Source organism: Dromiciops gliroides, chromosome 3 (genome assembly GCF_019393635.1).
Source record: "Dromiciops gliroides isolate mDroGli1 chromosome 3, mDroGli1.pri, whole genome shotgun sequence".
Lineage (NCBI taxonomy): Eukaryota > Metazoa > Chordata > Mammalia > Microbiotheria > Microbiotheriidae > Dromiciops > Dromiciops gliroides.
In genome coordinates, this window is record NC_057863.1 from 202,658,567 (window position 1) to 202,685,559 (window position 26,993).

Sequence of the window (26,993 nt, forward strand, 5' to 3'; positions counted from 1 at the left end):
TTAACCGTCCCTCCTCTGCCTTTCCTGTCTTCCATCAATTGTCCTTGCCCCCAACATGCTCTGCAATGCAGTGACGCTGGCCTCACTGTTCCTTTACCAAGAGACTCCATCTCCTTACTTCAGGCATTTTTGCTTGGCTGCACTTCTGCCTGCCATGCTCTTATTCATTTCTGCCACCTGGTTTCCTTTAAGTCCCAGCTGAAATCCAACAAGAAGCTTTTCTATATTCCTCTGAATTCTAGGATCATCCCTGTATTTATTATCTCAAATTTATCTTGTATGTAGCTTGTTTATATGTGGTTAATTGTGTGTTTTCTCCTTTAACAGACTGGGAGCTCCTTAAGAGCAGGAACTATCTTTTTCCTTTCTTTGAATCCCTAGCACTTAGCATATTATTTGAAACATAGTAAGCACTTAAAAAAATGTTTATTGACTGACTCAAACGGTACAGACCTCTGTCTCATTAACCTCTGTATACCACAAACTATTCACTGATTTAGTCCACCATAGTCTCCCTATCTATAATTAAGAAGATACATTACATAGAATTTGACTAATCATAGCTAATAAAAGGTAAGCTAATGCGTAAAAACTTTATGAAAATTAGACATTACAGGGAATTTAAATAACAATGAAAATCTTGGGCAGGGCAGCTAGGTGGTACAGTGGATAAAGCACCAGCCCTGGATTCAGAAGGACCTGAGTTCAAATACAGCCTCAGACACTTGACATTTACCAGCTGTGAGACCTTGGGAAAGTCACTTAACCCTCATTGCACTGCAAAAACATACAAACAAAATAAATAACAGCAAAAACAATGAAAATCTTGGCCTAAGATTTGCTAATTTACCAATTGAAGGCAGAGGGGAAAAGAAGAAATTACCACGTTGCTTTGGCTTTTTATAGAGCATCCTTCTCAGTAGTTCTGAATAGACAGGAGAAGGAAAATGGAGAGCACCAGAGTCACATTACAAAACAAAAACAAAAGCAAAACCAAAAATCAAAAAATTATGAGACCAGCTTTCAATTATCTTCCTTCTCTCTCATCAGACTACTGCAGTGGTGCTTTCTTTCAGCAAAATTCTCCATCCTTATCAGGATGGGAAGATGTACTTCTATTGACTAAGAGCTACATACCCCAGAATTCATTCCATGAAATCTCAGAGCTTTTTGTTTTCTCAAAGTGGGGGGGAGGAAATCGATCTGGCCCTGCAATGTAAATATGACCTGATCCATAGCATTCATCCTTAGTATTTATTTCTCCTTAGCAGGGAACAAGGTAAAAAGGATTCTTCATCCTTGACAGTAAAGGTAGCAAGGATGACACTTATATGTGGACATGTGATTTCCCCTGATGAAATTTAAGATCATGAGGGCCAGTACAGTTTTAGTTTTGTATCTCCTATGCTTACCTTTGGTGCATAATATGCACTTATTAGTTGATTGGCCATTTGAAACTATACTTACCTTCTCTGTTTTTGTTGCTAACAATTTACCCACTCCATCTCTATTAATAAAACAGAGGCTGGCAAACATTCAAAAGAGCAAAAACTAAATACATGAATATGTGACTATCATATCAACAGTATATAGAGTAATTAGAGGAACCAAGCCTTTTAATCTAATTCACAAAACCAATAATATAACTGTTTTCTATAATAATTTTATTTAAAAATTAATTCACATTTTATGTGATAAATTATATACCACCCCTAATCCAGTGTTTCACAATGGATCATGCTCAACAATTTACAGCTCAATATATTTTGGCAAATCTAATGCCAATAGTAGTATTAGTTTTAGAAAATTAGGAAAAAAGGTATGGAATTTTTCGTTTCACAATTTATAGAAAAATATATTTAGAGTTAAAAGGGGTTTAGGGATGATGCAATCTAACACCACCTCCTCCATTTTAGAAATGATAAAACTAACACCCAGAGTGTTGAAACGACTTTTCACAGATCACAAGGAAGAAAGATACAATCTGAACTACTGTCTTCTGAATCCAGATCAAGCACTATGTTTAACAAAATAAATAGCAATATAATACAACATAGATAATCTTAATTTGTGGTTTTCTAAGTCAATATGCAGCTCACAGGAATGCTTTTCTGTTTGAGTTTGACACCATTGCACACAAACTAGCTGATCCAAATACGTTAATCTATTTTGTATACATTTCACAAGTCTACTAAGATATGTGTGCTTAAAAGCATGTCATAATACATAGATAAATGCACACATGATTCAAATATTATATTATTCTATTATTTTGAAAATAATGATCTCTCTCTCCTCTGTGTATATACATATGTATGCCAAGACATTTGTAATAATGCACACGCATGGGTACCCCCACCACCACACACACACATACACACACACAAATAGCTTTTAAAGTCAAACCATTACTGACATATATAGCTCTCAAAATTTTGTTTTCCTTTTTATCCCTATAAGTCTTCTATTCATTACTTAACTTCCAATAAGTGATTGATATTCAAATACGTTAATGCCAAACTTGTAACCACAGTTCAAAAGGAGAAATAAAATAAGTGACAAGAAATTATGAAATAATAGCTATGCTTAGAATTTGAATGGAACATTTGGTGCCGCAGGTTATAATATAAGCTAAGACCCAGTGTTTCACTGCTAAATTTTACAACCATTTTTAAAGTCCTTAATAGGCCATCACATTTGCATTTCTATGAAATAATTTAAATACTGCATTTTAAAAGCATTTTTTGCCCTAGGATACTTAGTGTAATGTTATTTTTAATATTATTATTATTGCTACTATTGCTGCATTTTATTAATATCCGTATACATAGAACAGGGCATTAAAGAGTTCATTGTCCCTGCCTTTAGGATTTGCAGTGAATTTACATACTTTTTCTACTAATCTTGAATGGTATATTGTCACTATGGAAGCATGTAAAATACAATGCATTCTGCAGACCATATGTTGAGGAAATCATTTCCATTCACATTTTCCCAGGTATAAAAAAAAGCTTGTGCTTATTGGAGCCAAGTCTTCTGATTTTGACTGTTTAGATCTTATTAATCTCTTTTTACCTAGTATTCCATAGCATAAGAGAATTGGATGATATGCTAGGTGCATTCATATCTTATAAGATAACTAAAAGTTGATCTTTCATTATTTTTCTTACAATTTGAAATAACAACCTGCCTCACTGACATGCAAAATGAATTAAGCTCTCATCTGTAAGAAAACTATGCTGTAACATTGCATCTTCTGTTCAGAGAAACCCTCTCAGGTCTACATGTTATTAGGTACTAAATCACCTTTAAAATAATTCAGTAATTTAAAAAGTAAAAGCCTTTAACTAAAAGATTTTTTTAGAGAAAAGAAAGAAAAGTAATTTTAGCACAAGCAACCATTTCTAACATGAATTCGCTGATCTAGAAAATTACTTTAATGCACATATCAATATATTTGCTGGTTGCTTATATTTCAGTAATTCAGGGGAAAACATTCTATAAATTTGTGAGTGTATGTGTGTGTGTGTGTGTGTGCATGCACATACATATATATGCATTATGTATTTGTATACAAGGATTCCATGAAAACTCTGCAAAGTTAAAGTAACATCATAATATCATTATTATTTTATTTTAATAAAAGTTTGATAAAAGCAAGAAAAACAACTGCCTGTATTAAAAGGGGGAGAATTGATTAACTGTACCGTGAATAACCTTGTTTTTCCTCTCTTTGACTATTGACTCTTAAGTCCCAACTAAAAGTCCACCTTCTGCAGGAAACATTCCATAATCTTTCTCAATTCGAGTCTTTCCTCTGTTAATTATTTCCTGTGTATGCTATGTATAGCTTGTTTTATATATATCTATTTGCATGTACTCTCCCCCATTAAATGTGTAAGCTTCTAGAGGGTAAGAATTTTCTTTTGTCTCTTTTTGTATCCCCAATACTTAGTGTCTGGCACATATTGGTACTTAATAAATGTTTATTTATTGATTGATTTCTTCATCAAAATGTCTCCTTAATATTCAGAGAAAAACAACAAAAATACACATGATAGTTTGAAGGAATAATAGAAAACAAAAGAAAAGAAAAAAATCCCTTGAATGTTTTCTGCCGTTTTAGTATTGGTTCCTGTAACATACCACAGGATGGGTGCTAAAGTGTAATCTGAGATGAGATGAGAATATACTTGTCCCATAAGCCAAAATAACCAAAATATTTTATTGTATAGTTAAGATTTAATTTATTTTTAGGGCTGGGTTTCATGACTCTGGGCGTGTGAACTGTATATATTTTTTTAATATTTTGATCACTATTTCCATATAATTGTGCTTTCTTTATCATCCAATGCATTTTATTTTATACATTTAACAAGATTCTGAGGAGGACATAGTTTTTACTTAACAATGGAAGAGGTCCATGACACACACACAAAGATTAACCATCATTCTCTGTGATGAATTCTTATAAAAGATTGTTTTATTTAAAGATATTCAAGGTTAAGCAGCTTTGCAAATACCTTACAAAAAAAAGTCATTTTTATGAACACGAAAGCTATTGAAAATCCTAGGATTTACTTTGCTATGATGCTTAAATGATAGCCTTCTGAATCCTTGTCCATATGTCCCCTAAATTTGAATAAGGTGACATATTATTTATTCATATTTCTTTTTCAAACACCTTAAATTTGTTCCTTGTTACAATTTCCAGAATATACATAAATATGCATTTATTCTTTTGTCTTACATATTTTATCTACTTATGTAGAAAATCCTTTTTCTATTTCAACCTCATCATTATCATAAATAAATGCCAATATTGAATGCATATTACATTCTAATCTATTTACCACTTTCTTTTTAAAAAATAAATCTAATCTTTTTAAATCATCTTATACACATATTTAATCTTCATTATTCTGATTTTATTCCTTTCTTTCACCTACGCCTATTTCTTTATTCTTTATATTTCCTCATTCTTTTCTTAGCCTTCCTTGTTTACACCTTTCTCCCTCTGTACCCACTACAAAGATTTCACCTTATTACCTAAAGCTAATATGAACAGTCAAAGCAAACTTTTTTTGTCTTACTTGCCATATTGTTTTAATGAAATTTGTTGTCCTGAGCCCTCACTATAGGTCTGCCCTCAAAATTTTAACCCAATAAGACACCATTTTGAAATAATGCTGGCTTTTTTCCCCAATACAAATATGCACAAAGTTATTTTTTTTTAAATCTTCACCTAAGCTGGGCTTTCAGAAGGCTAAAAATAATTTCACATTTCCATGTTACTTTTTCCAAATTGAGAGTTTGCTATATCAAATTAATTCAGTATCTATAAATGTTCAAAATTTTAATGAAGAGCCTCAGTGGACTCAGAGCTTCTCTATTTTTTCACACCAAAATCTACCTCAGTCTCAGAGGAAAAACTTGAAAACATATGGGTTCAAGTACCATCATTATCCCTACCCCTAAATACTTGATTTGACTCTTGGAGGTTTTAAGACTCTGGAATAACTAAAGGGCCAGACTGGGTGGAAAAATCCAGGTCAATTAAATATGACTGTAAAAGAAAGGGGGAAGGATTATAGTATTTGCTACCAGAGAAGAGAAATTGCTACCAGGAAGAAAAAAAGTTAATTGCTTCCAAGCCATTTAAAATCTTTAACAAATAAGTTGCCACCTGAAAATTTTCTTTGGAAATGATAGTGTAGGGGCAAGAATACTGGGTTTAGAACAAAAATTTGATCCAAGTTTAACTATTTACTACCTACATGACCTTGGACTTAGGGAATAACTTTCTCTTTCTGGGCTTTAGTTTCTTGATTAGACTAGATGGCTTTTATGGTACATTCCAGCTCTGAATCTTATGGTCCTAAGTGAAATCTTTTGAGATGAAATTACAATGTAAAGATTTTTCTTCACTTCTCTGGTATATATTTTAAAATAAGAAAATGAATGTAGAAGTACTCAGCTATATGACATGCTACAGCAATCTCAAAAGCAATGGACCTCACCAAACTGTGGATTTAGGCATTTTGAGGATTATGCACTTGGTTTCCTAAACTGCTTTAATTATCATCAATCTTTTGAGTTATATTCTGCCACTGTTTCTAAGTATAAACTTTACAAAATGCTATAAAATAGTCATATATACACATTTCCCACAACTGATATTATGCTATTTAGCAATATCTCACAGATTGATTTGGGATGTTACCAAAAAATATGAGTCCACTAACATCCTACCCACCATAAAGAAAAAACACAAACACTAAACAGACATCAACTGGAGCTGGAAAATCTCATTAATTCTCATTAAAATAAGATTTCTTAAGTAATATGGTAAGAGTGTTTAGCTGTTCAAGGGGAAAAATAAAGATATATCAAAGACTCATTAAATAAGTAATTTACTTATTATAGGTAATGCATTTAAACATTGCCCAAGTGACCTCCACTGAAGAAAGAGAAAATGGGAAAGGGAGCTGATCTAAAAGACCTGCCCTTCCCTTCCCTTCCCTGCCCTTCCTTGCCTCCATCTTGTTCTCAAACTATTCCTTTGGGAAGGAAACTGGAATTCATTGAAACCGGATGGGTGTTAGAGCCTTTCAGCTCTAATTCTATGAATTTATGCATGCTTCATAGAAACTACTATTCCTTAAAACATATTATTTACAACTTCAACCACCCATAGTCTCTGAAAACTTTGCTTTTCCTTTCTATTATGATTATTGAGTATATTTTGAAGTGTTCTAGTTATGAACATTAAATACTTTACAATATTTGGATGCTTTTAGAATACTGAAGAGAATCAACCACTAGAAGGAAGACCCAGTTTCAAATTCTGCATCAGGTATTTTCTAGCTGTATGATCCTAAGAAAGTCATCCAACCTTGGTCAGTCTCTGCTTCCTCATTTGTAAAATGGAGATAATAATAGCACTTCTTTTCCAAGGTGGTTGTGAACATCGAATCTGATAATATGTGAAAAGCAGTTTGCAAACATTAAAGTGCTATGTAAATAATAGGCATTATTGTGTATTGATTTTTTTTTAATTTCACCTAAGTTTTCACCTTCTACAAGAGGCTTTGAACTTCCTCCTAAGAAAGATGCTTTTCCTTTGAGGTTATCTTCAACTTATCCAGCATATACCTTGATTGTACATACTTGTTTGCATGTCATTTCCCAATTACACAGTAAGCGCCTTCAGAGAAGATACTGATTTTGCCCCTTTCTTTGTATCCTCAGCACATCACACATAGTAGTAGTTGATAAATACCTGTAGATTTAGGCAAAGCCAGTATACAAATCTGGTTTTAAAAACAAGAAGGCCATTGTTTGTAAGATTAATCATAAATATATTTAAAATACTAATTTTTCACATAGATGCTTAATATCACATTGATACTATAGAACTCAAATAAAGCATTATAACTGAATTTCATTACTCAAATTCAAATTATGGTAAACTTTTGCCAGGTAATATATACTGAACTGTTTGGACATGATAAATATCTAAATAGTTCAGTATATGATACTTAAGTTTACTTCCCCTCTCCACCCAGGTTCTTGATGTTGTTTTATCTCTCTATAAAAATAGCACTGTTCTCCTGATTTTGTTACTTTAGCCTGACTATGTAAGAAATCTGAGGAACCTTTGGTAAAGTTAACTAGTGTATGTGTTATTTCTGAACTGGGTGAAGCATTTTAAATAGCATTTAGTCTTAAAAATAATATAGAAAAGGCAAATTCAATCTATTTGTTAAGTGCCTATTTTTTACAAACAGAATTGTGACTGTGGTTGCTTCCTTGAAATGTAAAATCCAGATTCTTTGTTTAACCAAAGAATGTTTGCACAGCTTGTAAAGAATTATTCTGTAAAAAATCAAATCTGCATAGCACCTCTATCTAGTGTCTACATTTGCCAACTTTCTGGGCCAAATTTCCTCTTCTAATTTAGAAAATTAGGAAATATCCACCAAAGATTAGACAGTGTTTTACATTGAATTAATGTTTCTGTAAATTAGAGTACACAAAATATTTTGAATGTAGTGTTTGGCTTTGAAAATCTAGAAAAGTAAGTGCCTTCTGAAATCACACCTAACATAAGTGCTGTGAACTGAAAGTATTTTAAAACACTGCCAAAAAATTTAGTCATTTGTGCTTTGCTACTTTAGCTCAAAATGGCATGCCCTTTGCAAAGTAATCATGGAAACAAATGAAAACAAGGCTTTTGCCGAGCAACAACTATAGGTACCTTCTGGAGCTGATTGAGTACCTTAAGTTATAATACTGTCATTATTATGATAATGTGCAACCCCTATCAGTTATTCACATGTAAATTCCCCATGTTTAAAGATAGAAGTAGCAGTTTTTAAGATCTATGCTGGGATTAGATCAAATAAACCATAGGTTGAAATTCTACTTCTAACACAGGAAAGCTGTATGACCCTAAACAAGTATTCTAACCCATATATGCATCAAGCAACATACTAGAGTACACATAATTAAGTCATAGACATAATTCTTTCCCATTGAGAATTACTTCGACTTATTTTAGTGTTTTTAATATTTTTATTTGAAATCAATCCTCAATAAATGCCTACTGATTCAATAATCAAATAAATGAAAATACATTGAATGTTCTCTCTCTTGAGTATTTACTTTGATCAATTCTATTAAACCATTCATTATAGATATGGGTTCTCATTTTTTTTAATCCAAGATATCCAAGCAAAGATTTTCTTTTCTTCTAGTTCATATATTTTCTTCTTATTCTTGCTGCATTGTTTTTATTTATTTTTGCATTGCATTTTTTATTTTATATACTGAAATTATTTTTAATTTATCTCAATGCCTTGTATGCAATACAAGCTTAATATATGTTAAGTTGAATTGAACCTATTCTGTTTTACCCCATGTTACTTTCAGAAACACTAAAAATAGTACCTTGCCAAATTATTGGTCCTCTCCTGCATTTAGCTTAATATGGCTTGATGAAAGTATGTAACTGTAATAAATTCAAAACAATCTTCTCAAATGCAATGGGGCAAACATTTTCGTCTGAAAGGCAGTTGTTGTATCATAGACTCTTTAACAGTCTAATGAAACCTTTGGACTCCTCAGAATAATATTTTAAAATGCAAAAAATAAATAGGATTATAAAGGAAACTTATTACATTAAAAGTTACCCACATATATATACAAACAGATATAAATTGTTTATATTTGTAATAATTTATTTTTAAAAATCATGTATATACACACATATATGCATTTACACACATGAAAATATATAGCTATTTATTAATTTAAAAGCAAGTTAATGAGGGGGCAGTTAGGTGGCACAGTGGATAAAGCACCAGCCCTGGATTCGGGAGGACCTGAGTTCAAATCTGGCCTCAGACACTTGACACTTACTAGTTGTATGATACTAGGCAAGTCACTTAACCCTCATTGCCCCACAAAAAACCAAAAACTAATATGGTAAAGTTTTGGGGCAGCTAGATGGCACAGTGGATAAAGCACTGTCCTTGGATTCAGAAGGACCTAAGTTCCAAACCAGCCTCAGAAACTTGATACTTAACTAGCTGTGTGACCAAGGGCAAGTCACTTAATCCTCATTTCCCTGGGGAAAAAAAAAAAGCAAGTTGATGGACCCCAGATTAAGGACCTCTGCTTTAAAGCATGGTAGCCTTTGTATTTTCTTCAAGATTATAGAGTCTTCAAAAACAAAGTGGTTAAACAAATGAACAAGCTATGACTGCTTTCAAATATGAAGTTAACTAAGGTGAATATAAGAAGATGATAACCAAGGTATAACCAGTTAAGAAGATAATGATAACCAAGGTATGATAACATATAAGTAGATGATTTAGCTAAAGAAAGGAAGGTTTCATTACAGAAATAGATCAGTATAAGTTTTTCCCACTAAATATGCAACTTAACACTATTGGATTCATGTATATAGATATTTTAGAATAAATGTGCAAGAATCATATTCATGCTTGTCAGATAAATTCCATTGTGCAAGCAGTTGATTAAAAAATACAGGTAGGTGAAGCCATTAAGTCTATATTTTCATGATGCCTATCCTACAATAACCAGTTTGCAATGTCCTATTTATGTCTTTCAGTTGTCTTTGTCTTGTCCTTTCCTCCTTTTTCATTTGTCTGTTTAGATTTCTGCTGTTAATTTTTGCTTCTGGGAGGAGATGAAGGGGAAAAGATCCATAAGGTTGACATTGGCCTAGTCAATGGAATTCATCTGCTGGGTTTACGACCAGCTTGTTGGTCCAAATCAGCATGGAGAATTGTAGTTCTCAGTTCTGCCATATGAGTAGATATGTCCTGGGCATAATCCCATTGAATGAGGGAGAGAAATTTAATTCTATGATTTTATTGTTCTAAATTCATTTTTGCTTTCCATTTTTCTCCTCTACTGTTAGTCACTTTCACCATCTTCTGTTACAGAAACACTTTCCTTACTTCCATATTTCTAGGCATTCACAGTTTCTAGAACTTTGCTTATAACATCCTTCAGTTTAAGTATTTATAATAATGCATCTCAGCATCAGGGACTACTGTTTAATAAATCACCATATCTTAAACTTTCCCTAATTCATAGGCTTAGGTTTATGCTCAAATTCCACATATTTTGCTTTCTTAAAATGGATATACATTTACATATTAAAATAATTCCCATCAAAATGTCATTCAGTTTATCATAATGATATAATTCAAAGATCAAATGTTTGGTCTTAGCCCAAAACAAAAGACTTATTGTTATAATACTTATTTTTGACTTGATATATTTTTCAAAGCTATGCCAAGTGTCAGATTCCATTTTAAAATTATTTTCATATAACAACTTAGAGTTGCTCTCATAAAACAATGTTCCCCTAGATCTAATGTGGCACTACAAAGGAGTTGAACATCAAAGAATGTAAACATTGACAAGATGGGTGAAATCACCATTAGCGAAAACTTTATGAATGCAGAAATGATCAAACAGTGAAAAACATATCACATTAACCACTGTGTCATTTGAAGGTTTTTTTTTAAAGAGAACTTGTTCCTTCAGGGAAAATGCTAAGTTTGATTTATATTGATCAATTCTTAAGTCATTAAAGTATTATAATTTTGGATTAGACAAAAACAATGTCTATTCATTTACTCATTCACAAGTATTTATTGGGGAATTACTAGAGGCAAAACAGTATGCTAGGCTCTGAATAAGACATAAAGAAAAATAGGACAGGGTCTATGCCCTCAAAGAGTTTCCTCTAGAGTAGATCTTACAATCTTCTAAATTTCATATGTCAAAAGTTTATCTTGAATAAATCTCATCAGAAGAGATCAAGTTATTACTCAGTGACACAAAACTAGGCATGAGATTTTAATTAGAAGGATGTTATTGTGTGTGTATGTGTGTATATGTGTGTGTGTGTGTGTGTATACTCACCAAGAAAAAAATACATACTTGCTTAGAATCACTATATGGACAGTCTAAAAGGTGGATGAAGTCTTCAATTTGGGTTCAAATCATCAAATTCACAATTGCAAGATGAAGTAAGTATGTCTAAATAATAGTTTTTCTGAAAGAAAAAGAATCTAGGTAATCTTAGTGAACTGCAATCTCCATATGTATCTAATTCCATTCACAGAACATTTATTAAACACCTACTATATATCAATCACTGAATTAGGTTCGTAGGATACAAAGATAAAACTTTGGCTGAATTAAAAGAGGCATAACAGGGGGGAGTGAGTGAGCCTTACTCTCATAAGAATTGGCTCAAAGAGGGAATAACATACACACTCAAGTGAGTATAGTAATATATATCTTGCCCTGCAGGAAAGTGGGAGGGAAAAGGGATAAGGGGGGAGAGGCAAAGGAAAGGAGGGCAGATTGGGAGAGGGGGCAGTAAAAAGCAAAACACTTTTGAGGAGGGATGGGGTGAAAGAAGATAGAAAATAAAGTAAATATCAAGGGGAGGGAATAGGATGGAGGGTAATATAGTTAGCAATAGTAATTGTAAAAGAAATGATGAATAGGATACTATTAGAAGGACTTATGAAAAATGAAATCCATGTACAGAAAAAGAACTAATGGCATCTGAATACAGATTGAAGTATAACGTTTTTTGTTCCTCTTTCTAAAGTTATTTTGTCTGTTTTCTTGCACAACCTGACTAAGGTGGAGATGTTTTACATGACTGCACATGTATAACTTACATTGAATTGCTTGATTTCTTATGGAAGGGTGGGAAGGGAGGGAAGAAGAGAATTTGGAACACAAAGTTTTAAAAGATCAATGTGAAATTTTGTTTTTACATGTAACTTGGGGAAAATTCTAAATAAATAAATTTATATTAAATTTTTTTTTAATTTTTTTTTAAAGAAGCATAACATCTATGATTAGGGAACTAATATTTCCCCTGCACTCTGGTATGATCAGACCACACATAGAATATTGTTTTCAGTTCTGGTTGACACATTTTTAAAAAGACGTTAGAGACAAGGATCTCAGATCATGCTACAAGAGTAATATTGAAGTAATTCTAGATATTTAGCTTTGAAAAGAGATTAGGGAGAAAATTATAATAATCTTCAAATATTTGAAGGGCTATCTTGTTGAAGAGTCATTAAACCTATTTTATGTGGCTCCAGAGAGAAGAACTAAGAGAAATGGTGCAAATTGAAAAGAGGTAAATTTTGGTTCTATGAAAGACTATATAACTATTAAAGTTTTTCAAAAATGGAATGGGCTGCTTTGGCAGGTATGGAGATCTTTCCTCTTCAAGCAAAAGATGAACAAGAATTTGTTGGATTGTCTGTAGAGTTATAGAAATAGAATTCTCTGATTTTGAAATTTTAGAACAAAACCTCCAGAAGAAAACCATTTTAAACTTAATACTTAAATCACTAGATTGATTATTTTCCAGTCATATCCTACACATACCAGTGAAAGTCATCATCAAAACCCCACTCCCCAATCTCTAACACTTGATTCTTTATTACCATCCTCCTCAACCCTCCCATACCTAATTTCCAACTGCCCTCTCTTCACACTATGCTCTCTGAAATTCCTGTTCAATAGGCCACAAACTTCCTTTCATCCCAAATCTTTTCTTCTTCCACATCTTCCATCCTCTAGATATTTCTGAAACCTGCCCTGCCCTACCTGCAATGACACAGCTTCCCCAGCTGCCATTTCTAGTACTTTATGCATCTTCAATGATTCCCCTTGGCTCAGTAGTCAAGATAGGGGAGTTGAAATTATTCCTTAATGTGATTTCCAGGTTCTTGCTCACTACCTTCATAACTTCTCCTCCTTTGAGGTTCATGCTATTGATCTCTACCACCTAATCAAAATAACCAGTATCTATTAACTACAGCCTCCAGGTCATTCACCTTCCTTCTTCAGTGAGTTAGGTACTTGACTCACAATTATCCTCATGTGAGGAGACTTAAACACACATATTGATTTGGTCTCAAAAATCTAAACCACGGGGCAGCTAGGTGGCATAGTGGATAAAGCACTGGCCCTGGATTCAGGAGTACCTGAGTTCAAATCCGGCCTCAGAAACTTGACACTTACTAGCTGTGTGACTCCGGGCAAGTCACTTAACCCCCATTGCCCCACAAAAAAAAAAAAATCCAAACCACTCAGTTCCTCAATGTATTTATTTCCCATGACCTACTTCTCCACCTCACTTCATCCCCACACAAAGATGGTCATACCCTTGTTTTTGCCTTCACCCACAGATATAATCATCAGTTTGAGTATCCTGCAATCCCTTTATCTGAACACAATAAATTGCCTTTTCATCTTTTCCTGTGCCTTCCCTTTCCAACCTTATTCTTTATCTATACCATAATCTCCAATCCCTTAACCCCTCAATTCTCTCCCACATCAACCACATCTCCCCTGAACTTTTAACCATCTTGACCTTTTCATGTATTGGTTCAACTTATCACTGGCTTCTACTCTGAAATTTCACTAACTGTGCCCCACCAACCCCCAACCTTGGATCACTCCCATTATCTATCTGCCACCTTCAATCCTACAGTCATGCTGTTGAACAACAGTATAGAAAATCACATACTTGTTCTAAGTCCACCACAAATTTGTTACACAACCTCAACTAGGTTCTTACAGCAGTTAGCCAATCCTAATATACCTCCCTCATCAACTCGCTATCCTACTCCTCACAAATTTTACAAATTTTTTTCATCTCTCTTCAAACTTCTCGTGGCTGCCCCTTCCCCCAACTTCTCAACTGAGATTTTTGCCTCATATCTTGCAGGGAAAAATTGTAGACCATTTGCTGTAAGCTCCCTTTTCTTCCCTCCTCCTCATCTTATATTGCTCAGATGCCTTCTGCCACTATCTCCTATTCATCCTTGTCTCATATGATGAGGTGGCCTTAGTCAAGCTGAACTCCTTTAGATGTTCAAGAGATCCTCTTCTATCCTATGTCCTCCAACAGATTGCCCCTTCTATCCTGCCCACTCTATCACTTATTTTCAATCTCTCCCTGGATACTGGCTTATTCCCTACTGCCTGCAAATATACCTCTGTTTTCCTTATTCTCCAGAAATCTTTACTTCATCCTTCCATCATGACTAACTATAATCCTACATTATGACTAAACTACTTTAAAAGGCCATAGATGGCTCCCTTGTATACTCTCTCTTTTCTAAACACCTTGAAATCTTGTCCCCAACCTCATCATTCCACCAAAACTACTTTTTCTATAAGTTACTAATGTTCTCTTAGTCACCAAATACCATGTGCTTTTCTCGGTCCTTATACTCTACAACCTCTCTGCAATCTTTGTCACTGTTAAGCATCATATCCTCCCTGATGCTCTTTTCTCTATAGGTTTTGTGGACAAGATTCTCTTCTGTTTCTCCTCCTACCTGGTTGATGACTCCTTCCTAGTCTCCTTTGCTGGATCCAGATCATGTTCAACAGGGTTCCATCCTTGGCCCATTCCTCTTCTCCCTCTATAGTGCTACAGTTATATCTGACATTAGAGGGACTTAGCTTAATTTTCAGCTCTTTTACCTCTTGGAGGCCCATTTTCCATATTTATAAAATGAAAGAAGTCAGACCACAATTAAATAACAATTAAAGCCAATGTTTATCTAGTAATTTGATGCTTGCAAAACACTTCACATAGACATATATTTCATTTGATGATCTCCAAGGTCCTCAAGGATTTTCTTTTAAACCTAAGTAAATGATTCTATGAATTGTGGTGCCCTTCACAAGTCTACACTAATCATCTTTTTCTCTTATTCTTTTTCAATTTAAAAAACAAAAGCCCAAGATAGGAAGGGAGCATAATTGTAGAGCATAATTGTGGCCGTGAATTCACTTTCATGTGCCAGAGGTTATATTTGGAAATTAAGATACTAGAGTGCTTTCATAATGCTTAGTTGTATAGAATGACTTTATACTCTTGCTAATCGAGTACCATTTTCATAAATTTTTAGTTCTCTTGTATGTTTTATATACGATGTAGAAAATGGTTTCCATTATGTCTACAAAAATCAAATTATTTTAATTAATAGAGGCATGAATTTGCCTTTTTCTACATCAAGGCCTAATTAGAACATTTCTATTTAATTTATTTTAACTGTCCACCTCCTAAAACTAGCAAATGACTGAAATTTAGAAGGATCTGTGAACTTATCCAAATGGTTACCCTCTCCAATAAAGCACATTGCAACTCATCTATGTCTTCTTATTCTGTAAAATACTTTTTTCATGACATATGATTCCTCTACAAGGAGTCTCTTCAAAATACTGGGGAGGGGGAGTCTAGTCTTTCTCCAAGTGTCTTGATTTTGGTATTTACCGAGCATGGAGGCTGTCCATTAATTTACTCCTTGATCTCTCTGCATGACTGGGCCACCTTCCTTTCTAGCCATACAGCTCTATGATGATATCCTTTACATATCTCTTGTGCACTTCTTTTGCTATAATATTTTGGAATTTACTTATATCTACCAAGTATCTCTCCATTATTCCTTGGGGTTATCCACAACTTCGATTTTTTACAGTAGAGAGTTCCATGAATTGCAATGAAACAGTATCATTTAAGAATATAGACATTAAGTAGCCTAGATAATGATTAATACTATGTACCTACACTATTGTATTTTCAACATTCAAGATATCAAAGAAAGATGATGCTAAGAAAACACTAGTTAGATATAGGTTATAGCTATTGTCTAAAAAAATTAACACTAATAGATTTTTTTTCAATCTAAAATCATGTGAATCTTTGAAATGTGTGTATGTCTTAGTATTTGAAGTTTTTAAAGAATTTCATCACATTCTTTTTTTTAAGCCTTTCTCAAATAAATATTCTTTTGTTATGTAACAAAATCTGCCAAAGAGGATTCTCTCTCTTTCCGTCTCTCTGTATGTATCTATGTGTGCATACATACATGTATGTATATATACATATATGTATTTCAAACTCTTTTTTCACATGCAATTCCATATGAAATGAACTTCTAGTGTTTTTTTATTAAATTATATGTTTCTTCATTTCATGTTATGAATGTGATGGAGATTGGTTTTCCTAAGAGGTTTTTGAGATCTTTAATTACATACTTATTGTAAATCTATCTTATGTGATAATTTCTCTTTAACCACAATTATCTAAGCCCTAAAAAAAATGAACTACATATGGATCAATATTTTACTGGGTACCCCTAGATGAGAATTTTTTTTCTTAGAGCTCTAATTGCAAAAGCGTCTTTTTCCTACTGATTCAATTTTTAGTCTTGTAGAGATTGATTATATAAGATAAGCACTATATTCCTCACCCTGTCTTCTAAAGAGTTCTGCCATCTGTGTGTTCCTTTCCAGAATATTTCCTTCAGGTTGACATATCAATTTAGAATTTAGTTAAGTGATTGAGCCTCCCTGTGAACCAGTCTGTGATTGTGGTCATAAATTTTTTTCCCCCTCTTGGAAGGCTGCCTTTCAAATGTTCATCACTTAGCAAGGAAAACTAGTCAGCTCCAGGGCTTGTTCATTCACCCTGAAAACAGTATTCAAACAATATAAAGTGACTTTATGCACACATGATAATGACCATATAAGGCATTTTTGAAGTTAGAGAATTTTAAAATGGCAATCATATTTCTTGCTCTCTATTCCTTAATTCTATTATTTGAATATATTTTTATACTCCACAATACAATGCCTAAATTGCTATTTACAAAAGAAGAAATTTGGTCTGTGGCAATATTTATTAAAAGAATTGGGCAAGGTGTAAATTTGGGGGAAATAATTATATATGTGTTCCATCATGGGTTGCTTTTTTAATGGTTGCTGTGGTTATTGTTTGGGATTGATTCTCCCAAACAGTATTACACACATTCAAAGGATGAATCATATATGGTAAATGAATTGTCTATACATATAGAAAATATTTTGGGGTCTTAGATCAGTGGTGTGCTAGAGGTAGTTTGAAATGTATACCCCACCTCACACCTCTCTCTTTCTCCCTCTCTCCAATTGGTAAACATTCACTGTGAGTACTTTTTACCTCAGAAACTGGCAAATACTGTAAATCAGGACTTTATTTTTAACTCTCTAAACACAAGTGATGGTGAAATGTTAATAATGCAGATTAAACTTAAAAGTACACACTTTTCTCCCCCAGGGAGTTGGTCAATAAACAGTGTATACTGTAGGTCTTAGTAGGTAAAAAGTTAAATATGAATCAGAAAAATGTTTATCTATTTATAATTTGTTATATTTTACAAAATGATAAATGAAATAAGAAGTATTCCAGTGTAGTAGAATACTGGATTTGTAATGAAGAAAATGTGGGTTCAAATCTCTTCTCTGAGAGTTAATCAGCAAACCTTTATCAGCAAACCTTTATTTAGATGCTACAATGTGACCAGGTACCGTACTCAACCCCAGAGATACAAAGACAAAAATGAGAGTTCTATCCTCAAGGAACTTACATTATATTCAGGGTCCCTGGGCAAGTCTCTTGACCCTATTTGCCTCAAGCAACTCTCTTTTGTATTTATTAAATTTTAAAAAGTCATTGCAAACTGTCAATCTAGAAAGTTCCAACTCTGGCAGTTCTTCACACTGATGAGATGACAGACCTTTTTTCATATTTCCATAAAGAAATATAAACATAAGGATCCATGAAATAAATTTTTCTCATGACATTTCTTTAGAGTAATATAAAAATATAATAGTTTTTTCAAAACAAAATCATGAGTAATTTGTTAGAAGCTTTGAGGAATACAATAAAAATTATAAAAGTTAATTGTAATATGGCATTCTATGACATCTATTTTTTTCAATGAGTATGGAGACAGTTTTGGAACAGTAGAGTGGTTATTCCATCAGTTCATTGGTCTGTTGTAAGAGGCCTGGAGAGCTTAATGTCATGTCCTGAAATAGACAAAGCTAGGTAGAATTTGTACAGAAGAATTATGATTCTGTGGGTCAGGAGCTGTGGGAGCTACTGTAAATCTGAAAGAGCCTTTTGTTAAGGATAATGAAGCCAATAGTGGATCAGGGCCAAGCTTTGGGCACACAGGAGTCTCTGCTCCCAGAGATGGGAGCAGAATGGGTCTCTTATAGAATAGCCCTAGTGAGCACCAGGATCTGGTCTACAGGACTGCAATGGCCGTAGCTGCCAGTTTGGCAATGTTATTTTCTGATACCAGGAGGAAAAAGCCCTTCCAACCTTTCTTGGCCTTGCAAGACTCACTGCCCGCCAGCTTTGTCTCTTCCCTGCCTGGGTCTGGCAGCTGCTATGGAACACAGGTCCCTCTAGTGCTTCCTGTCTCTATGGAAACTGGCATGCAATTCTATAATGATGGCCATGCTCCATAGCACCATAGCGTCAGAAAGGTGGCACAGAAGGTAAATACCAGGTGTTGTACTCTAGAACATAGGCTAAGTCAAGAAAGACTGAGGTTGGATCAAAGAATCAGTTCTACATGGGAGTCTTGTAGAAGAAAGTTTAAAGGAACTGTTTTTGTTGAGGAATCTGAAATAGGAAAAGTGCAGGGGCATCTGGAGTCTGGAAAAAGCTAATCAGAAGAATTAATTAGGGGTAATTCATAACTGAATGAATGGAAGAGAATTTCCTAATTCCTTTAATTTTAACTCCATTTTCCTTTCTCACAAGATCGAGAAACCATCATACTTCTCCTGAGAACTATCAGTTTGCATTAATGACATTAGTATATATTAAGCTGGTAACTTTCAGTATGCAATATGTGCCTCAGTCCATACAACTACTGAGCCACAACTTGCACATTAGAAAGTTATTTGTTTAGAATGCCTTTTGTAATTTAGTGAAAGTAATAGCATGCTGTGTGTGCATTTGGGGATATTTTTAGACTACAAGTAATAAGAATTATCTTAAACTTTCTAAGATTCAGCATCTTAGAACAAACATGGCAAAGAACTTGATGGAAGTGATTTACTTTGTGTGGAGTACTAATAGAGCTGAAAATAGTAAAGGGGTAAGGGTAGGGAGAATCCTCAAGCAAAATATCTTATCCAGTTATATAGTTAATAAAAGTCTGGCTTATTCTAGCTCAAAAATCCTTTACTTTCTTGGAATATTACAATTTCTTTGCATAAATTTGTTATGGTTTTGTTTTACAATAGATTTATAAAATAACTTTTAAAAGAAATACTTTCAACTACACATTAATGCTAAAAAGAAAACTAAGAAATCCTGAATACCATTTTCTTTACTAATCCTCATTTCTATTAAAACGTATAACACGCTCGTGTGATCAACTTTTGCCACATGTAACTCTCTTTCCATCTTCCTTCCTTCCTTTTTTCCTTCCTTCTAGTCAACAAGTAGAGAACAAAAATCCCACCATTATCTATCTAATACAAAGGTTTTTTTTTCTTTTCTCCCTAGACTTGTTTTTAAATATGCTTTTCTTTTCTGTTCTTCTGTTTTTAAAAGAACAGCTACCCATTCCTTTGAAATGCCATCATTCATTTTAGGGAGAAAAAAAACCCAGAGATTTTCAGTTCCTGCTAAATAGCTGCAATAAATATTATCATTTGTATCTCTCTCTCTCTCTCTCTCTCTCTCTCTCTCTCTCTCTCTCTCTCTCTCTCTCTCTCTCTCTCTCAACTTCTGCCTGTCTGTCCAGATATATCTCAAATTATTATTGCTCTTAGTTACTAAGCACTCATGCACAATGTGCACTGATCCACTGGTATGACCCACACTTAATCTTTACCAGGAGAAGAGAGATGGAGAAAGCTATTGCCTTTACTCACCAGCCATTCAGGAGATAGTGAGGCTTGAATGGCTCTGTTTTGGAAAGCAAAACCATGCTCTGTTGTTGATGCTCAAGCATTCCTCTTGGCCTGCCAGGATTCTTTTGACTATAATTCTGGCTTCAGGGATCTCTCATGTTGCTTTTTCACTGTGGATCCACTCTGTTCTGAATGATGGTACTTCCCAGATTGTCACCAGCAATAGGACCACCAGAGTTCTGGCTTTTTTATTCCCCACAGGGAAAGTATGCAGAACTCTTGGTGTTCACACAGTGAACACCTGCATGGGATTTGTTACAAAAGTTTAATGTTAAACTGATTCTGAGATTGGCAGAAGATGGGTTTTAATTCATAAATTTTTGAGCCTACTGATCTGTCTATAGATAAGGGATGTTTGAACCATCCTGCATCTAGGTATGGAAAAATAAAGCATCAGAGGGGACAATAAGAGTTGGTTACCATAGTAGGGAGGAAAAAGTATTTCCAAATAAGAGTCTTTAGACAATGTTTTATAAACATTCTTCATTAAACACTTTTCTGTGTTAAATTCATAATTTTCTTCTAGTATAAATATTTAAATATTATAAATATTTAAATTTTTAAAATAAAAATTTAAAAACAGTATTTTCCAAAAGTGTGATCACATAGGTACAAGTAAGGATATATTAGACTAAGAAGAACTAAGTAACACAAGATTCTTTTCTGCAGTATAGAAAAAAACAACAACAAATTGGGTAGTTTTCTTTGAAGAATAAAGTTAAAGTTATTGCTTCAAAGTAAAAAAAAATCCACAAAGTAGGAAAGTAGTGGGGTTTTTCGACTGATAGGGGAAAAAAGAGGAAAATTTGAAATAGATGCTAAAGAACAAAGGAAAAAAATTTCCTTTCCACAAATAAGAAGTACTTATTGGTCATGGTAAAGATATATCTTCTTTAGAAATTATGACATTTATGTGTGTGTAAATCCTAGGGGGAAAAATCATCTTAAGTCTCTCCATTCTTTCTCCACTTATTCCAAATATAAGTACATGATGTTAAAGTTTTCTTGGTTGGCATGTCCCATCACATATTAGTCCTCAGAATATAATGCATTTAAAATACATTTTTAAGAATATGACTTTGGGGGGCAGCTAGGTGGCACAGTGGATAAAGCACTGGCCCTGGATTCAGAAGTACCTGAGTTCAAATCTGGCCTCAGACACTTGACACTTACTAGCTGTGTGACCCTGGGCAAGTCACTTAACCCCCATTGCCCTGCCAAAAAAAAAAAAAAGAAAGAAAAAAAAAGAATATGACTTTTGGATCAAGCTTTCTCTCTGACTAGAGTTCTAGATCAGTGGTAACCAGTAGTGTTTTTCTGTTCACCTTACTTCATAAGAATTAGTTCATCGTAGACACTATTGATCAAGATAGAGAATTAAGGAGAGAATATTGGGAGAAACCTATCAAACTGAGCAATATCTGCAGGAAATGGAGCATAAACAAGTAAAAAAAAATGCTAAAAGTTATCGAAAGTTTACTTACTTAGGCATACATTTACTCTAGGTTACCCTTAATTCCCTATTTGAGTGACTGATGACCATTAGCAAACTCAGTTCTAGATCAAATTCAAGTCAATAGACTTAATTTTTCTTTAAATTGCATTTCATATTAAACCAATTGAGGTAAAAATTCCTCTGTATTTGTATATCTTTCTAAGAATTTATTAATTTCATTTTATTAAACTTTCTCCAACTTAACACCAATTTTATTTAGAATGAACTAAGGAAATATTAAATGGTAACTTTTCAAGGAATATTTCCTAAAACTCTGCATCATGAATGTGTTATATTGATATACTATTATAGAATTAAGATCACCTGATTGAGGGACAACTGCTATAACCCACAGGTTCTAGTTTTAGTCCTTTCACCAACTACTTATGTGATCTTAGGCAAGACTCCTAATCTTTCTAAGCTTTGGTTTTATCATCAGTGAGGGTTCAATGATCTCTAAAAACTCTTTCTGTCCTATGATTCTATACCCTTAATTTGTAGACAGCTAATAAAAAATAATTATATAATGTATCCTTTACTACTGAAAGGTTTTTAAAAACACATACTATATAGTTCAGATAAATCTATTTTTTTTAAAAAAGGAAAAAAATCAGCTTAAAATAATGCTGAGATCAATGTTTATGAGCTGACAATCTGGGCTCATTCGGCATATATTCTATCTTTCTGTCTTTGCTCACATTCTCTTTGATGTGGCTTTTCTCCTCACCTCACTTCACAAGATTGATGGTTCTCCATGTTTCCCCTACTAGAGGTCACCTCTGAGCTGAAAGCAAAACCCATCCCACTCTGGCTCCTGATGGCTTTCAAGTCAACTCTCAAAGAATTATTCTAGACATCTTCTAACCCCAATTTGAAAACTCCACCCAAAAGATTATAGGGAGGTATCCTGGTGGAGTTGCTATAGTGACTCTGAATTGTTGCCTTTAACTTGTCAAAGCTCCTGGTATAAGCTCTCTTACACTTGATAGGTTTAATTATATAATGTGGTCATGAACCTGTGAACTTGTGTCATTTGGGTTGGTGAAGAAATTTTCTCCTTCAGGCTCTTTTGTTTCTTACAGTGCCAATCAGCAAGCTTCATGGTAATAAGATTTTTTTTAAATGCTAAGAGCTAGAGCATAACACCAAGTGGTGTTTATAGTCATGATACGATCATTATAAAACTAATTAAAAGGGAAATATATTTCACGGGTATGATTAAGTCACCCTAATGTACTTAAATAAAAAAATTATTCTTCATTTAATGAGTTACCTTGCTCATTAATATTATTGTGAATTTTTTTTTGCTTAGTTCATATCTGTCTTGGTATAGCTCTAATTCATTTTGCTAAGTTATAGTTTACTTATTGCATGTTCTATGACCGTACTAATCAAATTATATTATTTTGTTTAAAAATTGCTTAAAATTACACCACTTAATTAGTTTAAGTAGAAGAAGGCAATGTTAAGATGTGGCAAGAGTTGTGGCTTTGCTGTCAAACAATGTGAATTCAAATCCTGGCTCTAGTCACTTGGTACCTATGTGACATTGGGCAAGTGACTTAACCTTTCTGAACCTCACTTTTCTCATCTGTAAAATGAAGGGGTTAGACAATAGAACCTGAGTTCCCTTTTGGTTCAAACTATATGATCCTAGAAGACATGATTAGACATATTACCTTCCTTATTGTTGTAGGACCTATTGTGACATCTGTTCAAATAAATCTTATACATTTTATTTTGAAATTAGAAATGTAGAATCTCAATGAATAGCAATACTATTTTTTTTAAAAAGCCACAAATGGAATCTAAATTTTGGATTTTCACATTTTATAGATTTTACCTTTGCTTGAGCATTACCTTTACATTTGAGCATCGAGGGACATATTTTTCCCTTATCCATTGCATGAATGTGGTTTTAAAGGATGCAATTAACCCAAATTTATTCACCTTTTCTATCTCTGAGGAAGATGAAGTATAATGTTCCATGGTCAATATGGGGTCAATAAAATTAATGATTATGATGTCTCTACATGAACATATGGTGTAGTTTTGTGTGCAACTACATGATATCTTTGTAGTAATAATGGAGGGGGCTTTCTAAAAACTTCAATGTTAGGATTTTAAAATTCCACATATTATGGCAATATTACTTATTAAATATTTCTGCACTATTTTCTTCCTTTGGTGGCTTTATATTTCTTTAGTAAGAATATTGAAGTTTACTGTGAGTTATATAGCTTGTTAGAAAGAAATAAGTTCTCTAACTTTCACATTTTCTTTTAACCCCCCTTCAGGCAGCCAAGGGCAGTTTCCACTGACGCAGAATGTTACAGTTGTTGAAGGTGGAACAGCAAATTTGACCTGTAGGGTTGATCAAAATGATAACACCTCCCTCCAGTGGTCAAATCCAGCCCAACAGACTCTGTACTTTGACGACAAGAAAGGTGAATATATTTTCTTATAAATATTTTAATCATAATCTCAAATATCCTAATCATAATAAATTTATTTTCCTGAGATGACACAAATGATTTCTTTTGATTACCAAACTGCTGCTAAGTGTATTTAAACATGTTAAATATTAAATACTTTAGTTTGCAAGTCATAAACTCTAAAGATAACTTGATTTCAACTTTTTAATAAACACTACTAATTCTATTTTTAGTATTTCTCTGATTTTCTTGACCAAGCTTTTCACTTATACCTTTTAGTTTCTTTCTGATTAATGATGTAAATTCAAACCAAAAATTCGAATTCCCAGGGATTATTTTACTGTAATATGTAAAAGTCTTTCATTTAACTGAAATGACAATCAAAGTTATTGTATGACTTGAGATGGTTAAATGATTTAATATTTCTTATTTGGATCTAAAAATAAAAATCTCTGTTTGAGGGCTTGCCATGATGAAGTAAATCAATCTCAAACTACCAAGAAGCTCTTAAATTAAGTGGGATGTTGTATTTACTTAAAATTTAGCTGGACTTTATTAATTATCTTGGTTTTCCTAATTGGATGATACATAGATTTGTTTAGATTATTCAGAGAAGCAAATAAAATCACTTTATTTCCTTTTCTGCTGACATAAATTTGGAAAAAGAAAAAGCATTTCTAAATTTCTGACTGTGATTTCAACTGGAAAGAACTAAAAGATTTCACAAAATACCATTTAATTGTCATAGTTAATACTCATTTCAAATATTAACCATACTGTTTAGGAACATGGTCATTGACCTTAGTAGCACTTTTCTGCTTAAATATATTTAACACTTGAGAAGCATGATGCTATCGTATTATATCTGGCCCTAAAATATTAGTTTCTTTTGAGTCTTTGCAGCTGATTTTTAAAAAATAAGAATATAGGTATATTTTGTCTATAGATGAAATCCCAGTCTTTTTGAAATTATTATTCCTATTTAAACTATAATAATGTTCTATAAATTAGCAGTTTCATGATTTTCCTTTCGGGGTGGGGGTAATAGTTGAAATGGAATAGGATCATGCTATTTATAGCTTATTTTCAGTCTTAAGGATGTTATGAGGGTCTGATTAAAGATGTATGATTAAGATTTTTTGTTTTTTATATATCATCATTTCTGTCTAACAAGTATCTTGGAAGTCACAGACATAGACTTTAAGTTGAAGAATACTTTAAAATGATTTGTAAATGAATATAAATGAATATGCATATTTAGGTTAGCTAAAAGTGTAATACATTAACTTTAATTTTAATCTAATGTATGAGCTGAGTGAACTTTAGTAGTAAAGTGAGTATTTCAATGTCAAAATGTACAATTACTAAGCAAGGGCAACTTTTCATCACATACTTGAAATTCTCAGGTATGTAAAGTTACAGAGAAACACACTTAAAAAAAAAAGTTAATGCCATCTCCTTGAACTGTAATAAACTACTAAGAACTTGTTTGAAGTGGGATTTTTATATAATGCTACCTGAACTATGGATGCTTTATGATTTTTAAAATCTCTATCAATGAATTTTATATCTGCGGTAGCTTACTAGAAGTAAAATCCTGCTGTTGCTTCTGTTCGTTCTTTGTGTTTGAAGACAAAAAAAACCCACATTATTTCTTTTCTTGTGTGTGTTTCTATTTCTAATGTTTTGCAGATTCTCTTCTCCGACTTAATTGGGTTTGTCATATCCTGGAGATATTTATGTACATTTCAAATTTAATTGGAAAGTGATATGGAAAAAAAAAAGATAAAAGGTTCCAAAATAATTTGATGATGTTTGTGGAAGCTTATAACTAGAACCTCTTCTTTCCTTTCTACTTTCTTTCCCTCTTTCTCTTTCCCTTTTCTTTTCCCCCTTGCTTTTCCCCTTCCTCCTCCTCCTCCTCCTCCTCCTCCCCCTTCTTCTTCTTCTTCTTCTTCTTCTTCTTCTTCTTCTTCATCCTCTTCTTCCTCTTCTTCCTCCTCCTCTTCCTCCTCCTCTTCCTCCCCCTCCTTCTTTTAATGCCAGTGCCAGGTTCTAACTAACTCTTACAATATTATTCTTCTGTACGAAATATAAAATGCATAATAAATATTTATTTTTCACTTAGATACCTTAGAAACCGTTTATAAAGAAAAGACTTTTTTTTAAAGTAAAAGTAAGATGGTACTATAGGTAGCTATAGTTGTTACTATTTCACCTCACTGTGGGAGACCATATTAAACAACATCAAGGCTTCCAGTATGTTGCATATAGATTATTTGGCCTTGATTTATTGTAATGGCTATAGAGTAACTATATGTATAAACTGGAATAAAAAAAGTGTTATGAAAGGCCTGTTGACAAATCCATGTACTTAAAAGCCAATGGATTTGTTTTGTTTTGTATGAATCTAGCACTTTTTCCTAATTGATGGAAATATAGAACAGTGTCCCTAAGAGTATGGATCTGCATCCCCTCTAAAGTATTTAGATTTCCATATTCAATGAAAATATGTAGTTTGTATCTAGGCCCTTTTCTCTTCTCTCTCTATAATATTTCATATGATTATCTCATCAACTCTCTTATGTTAAATTATCATTTCTATGTTGTTGATTTTAACATTTTAAAATCCATTCATCTAACCCTAAACTCTCTGCTGGCCTCCAGGTTCCCACCTACCTGTCGGATATATTAAACTTAAC

At 33.3% G+C, this 26,993-nt stretch overlaps 1 protein-coding gene across 1 annotated transcript in view; it reads left to right on the forward strand.

Annotated features, from left to right (window-relative positions):
- CADM2 (cell adhesion molecule 2) overlaps nucleotides 1-26,993 on the forward strand; it is a 1,340,404-nt gene that overhangs the window by 1,009,740 nt on the left and 303,671 nt on the right. Inside the window, exon 3 of the mRNA XM_043991897.1 lies at nucleotides 24,154-24,303. Within this exon, the coding sequence (XP_043847832.1) occupies nucleotides 24,154-24,303 (150 nt within the window). The remainder of the gene's footprint in view (nucleotides 1-24,153; nucleotides 24,304-26,993) is intronic.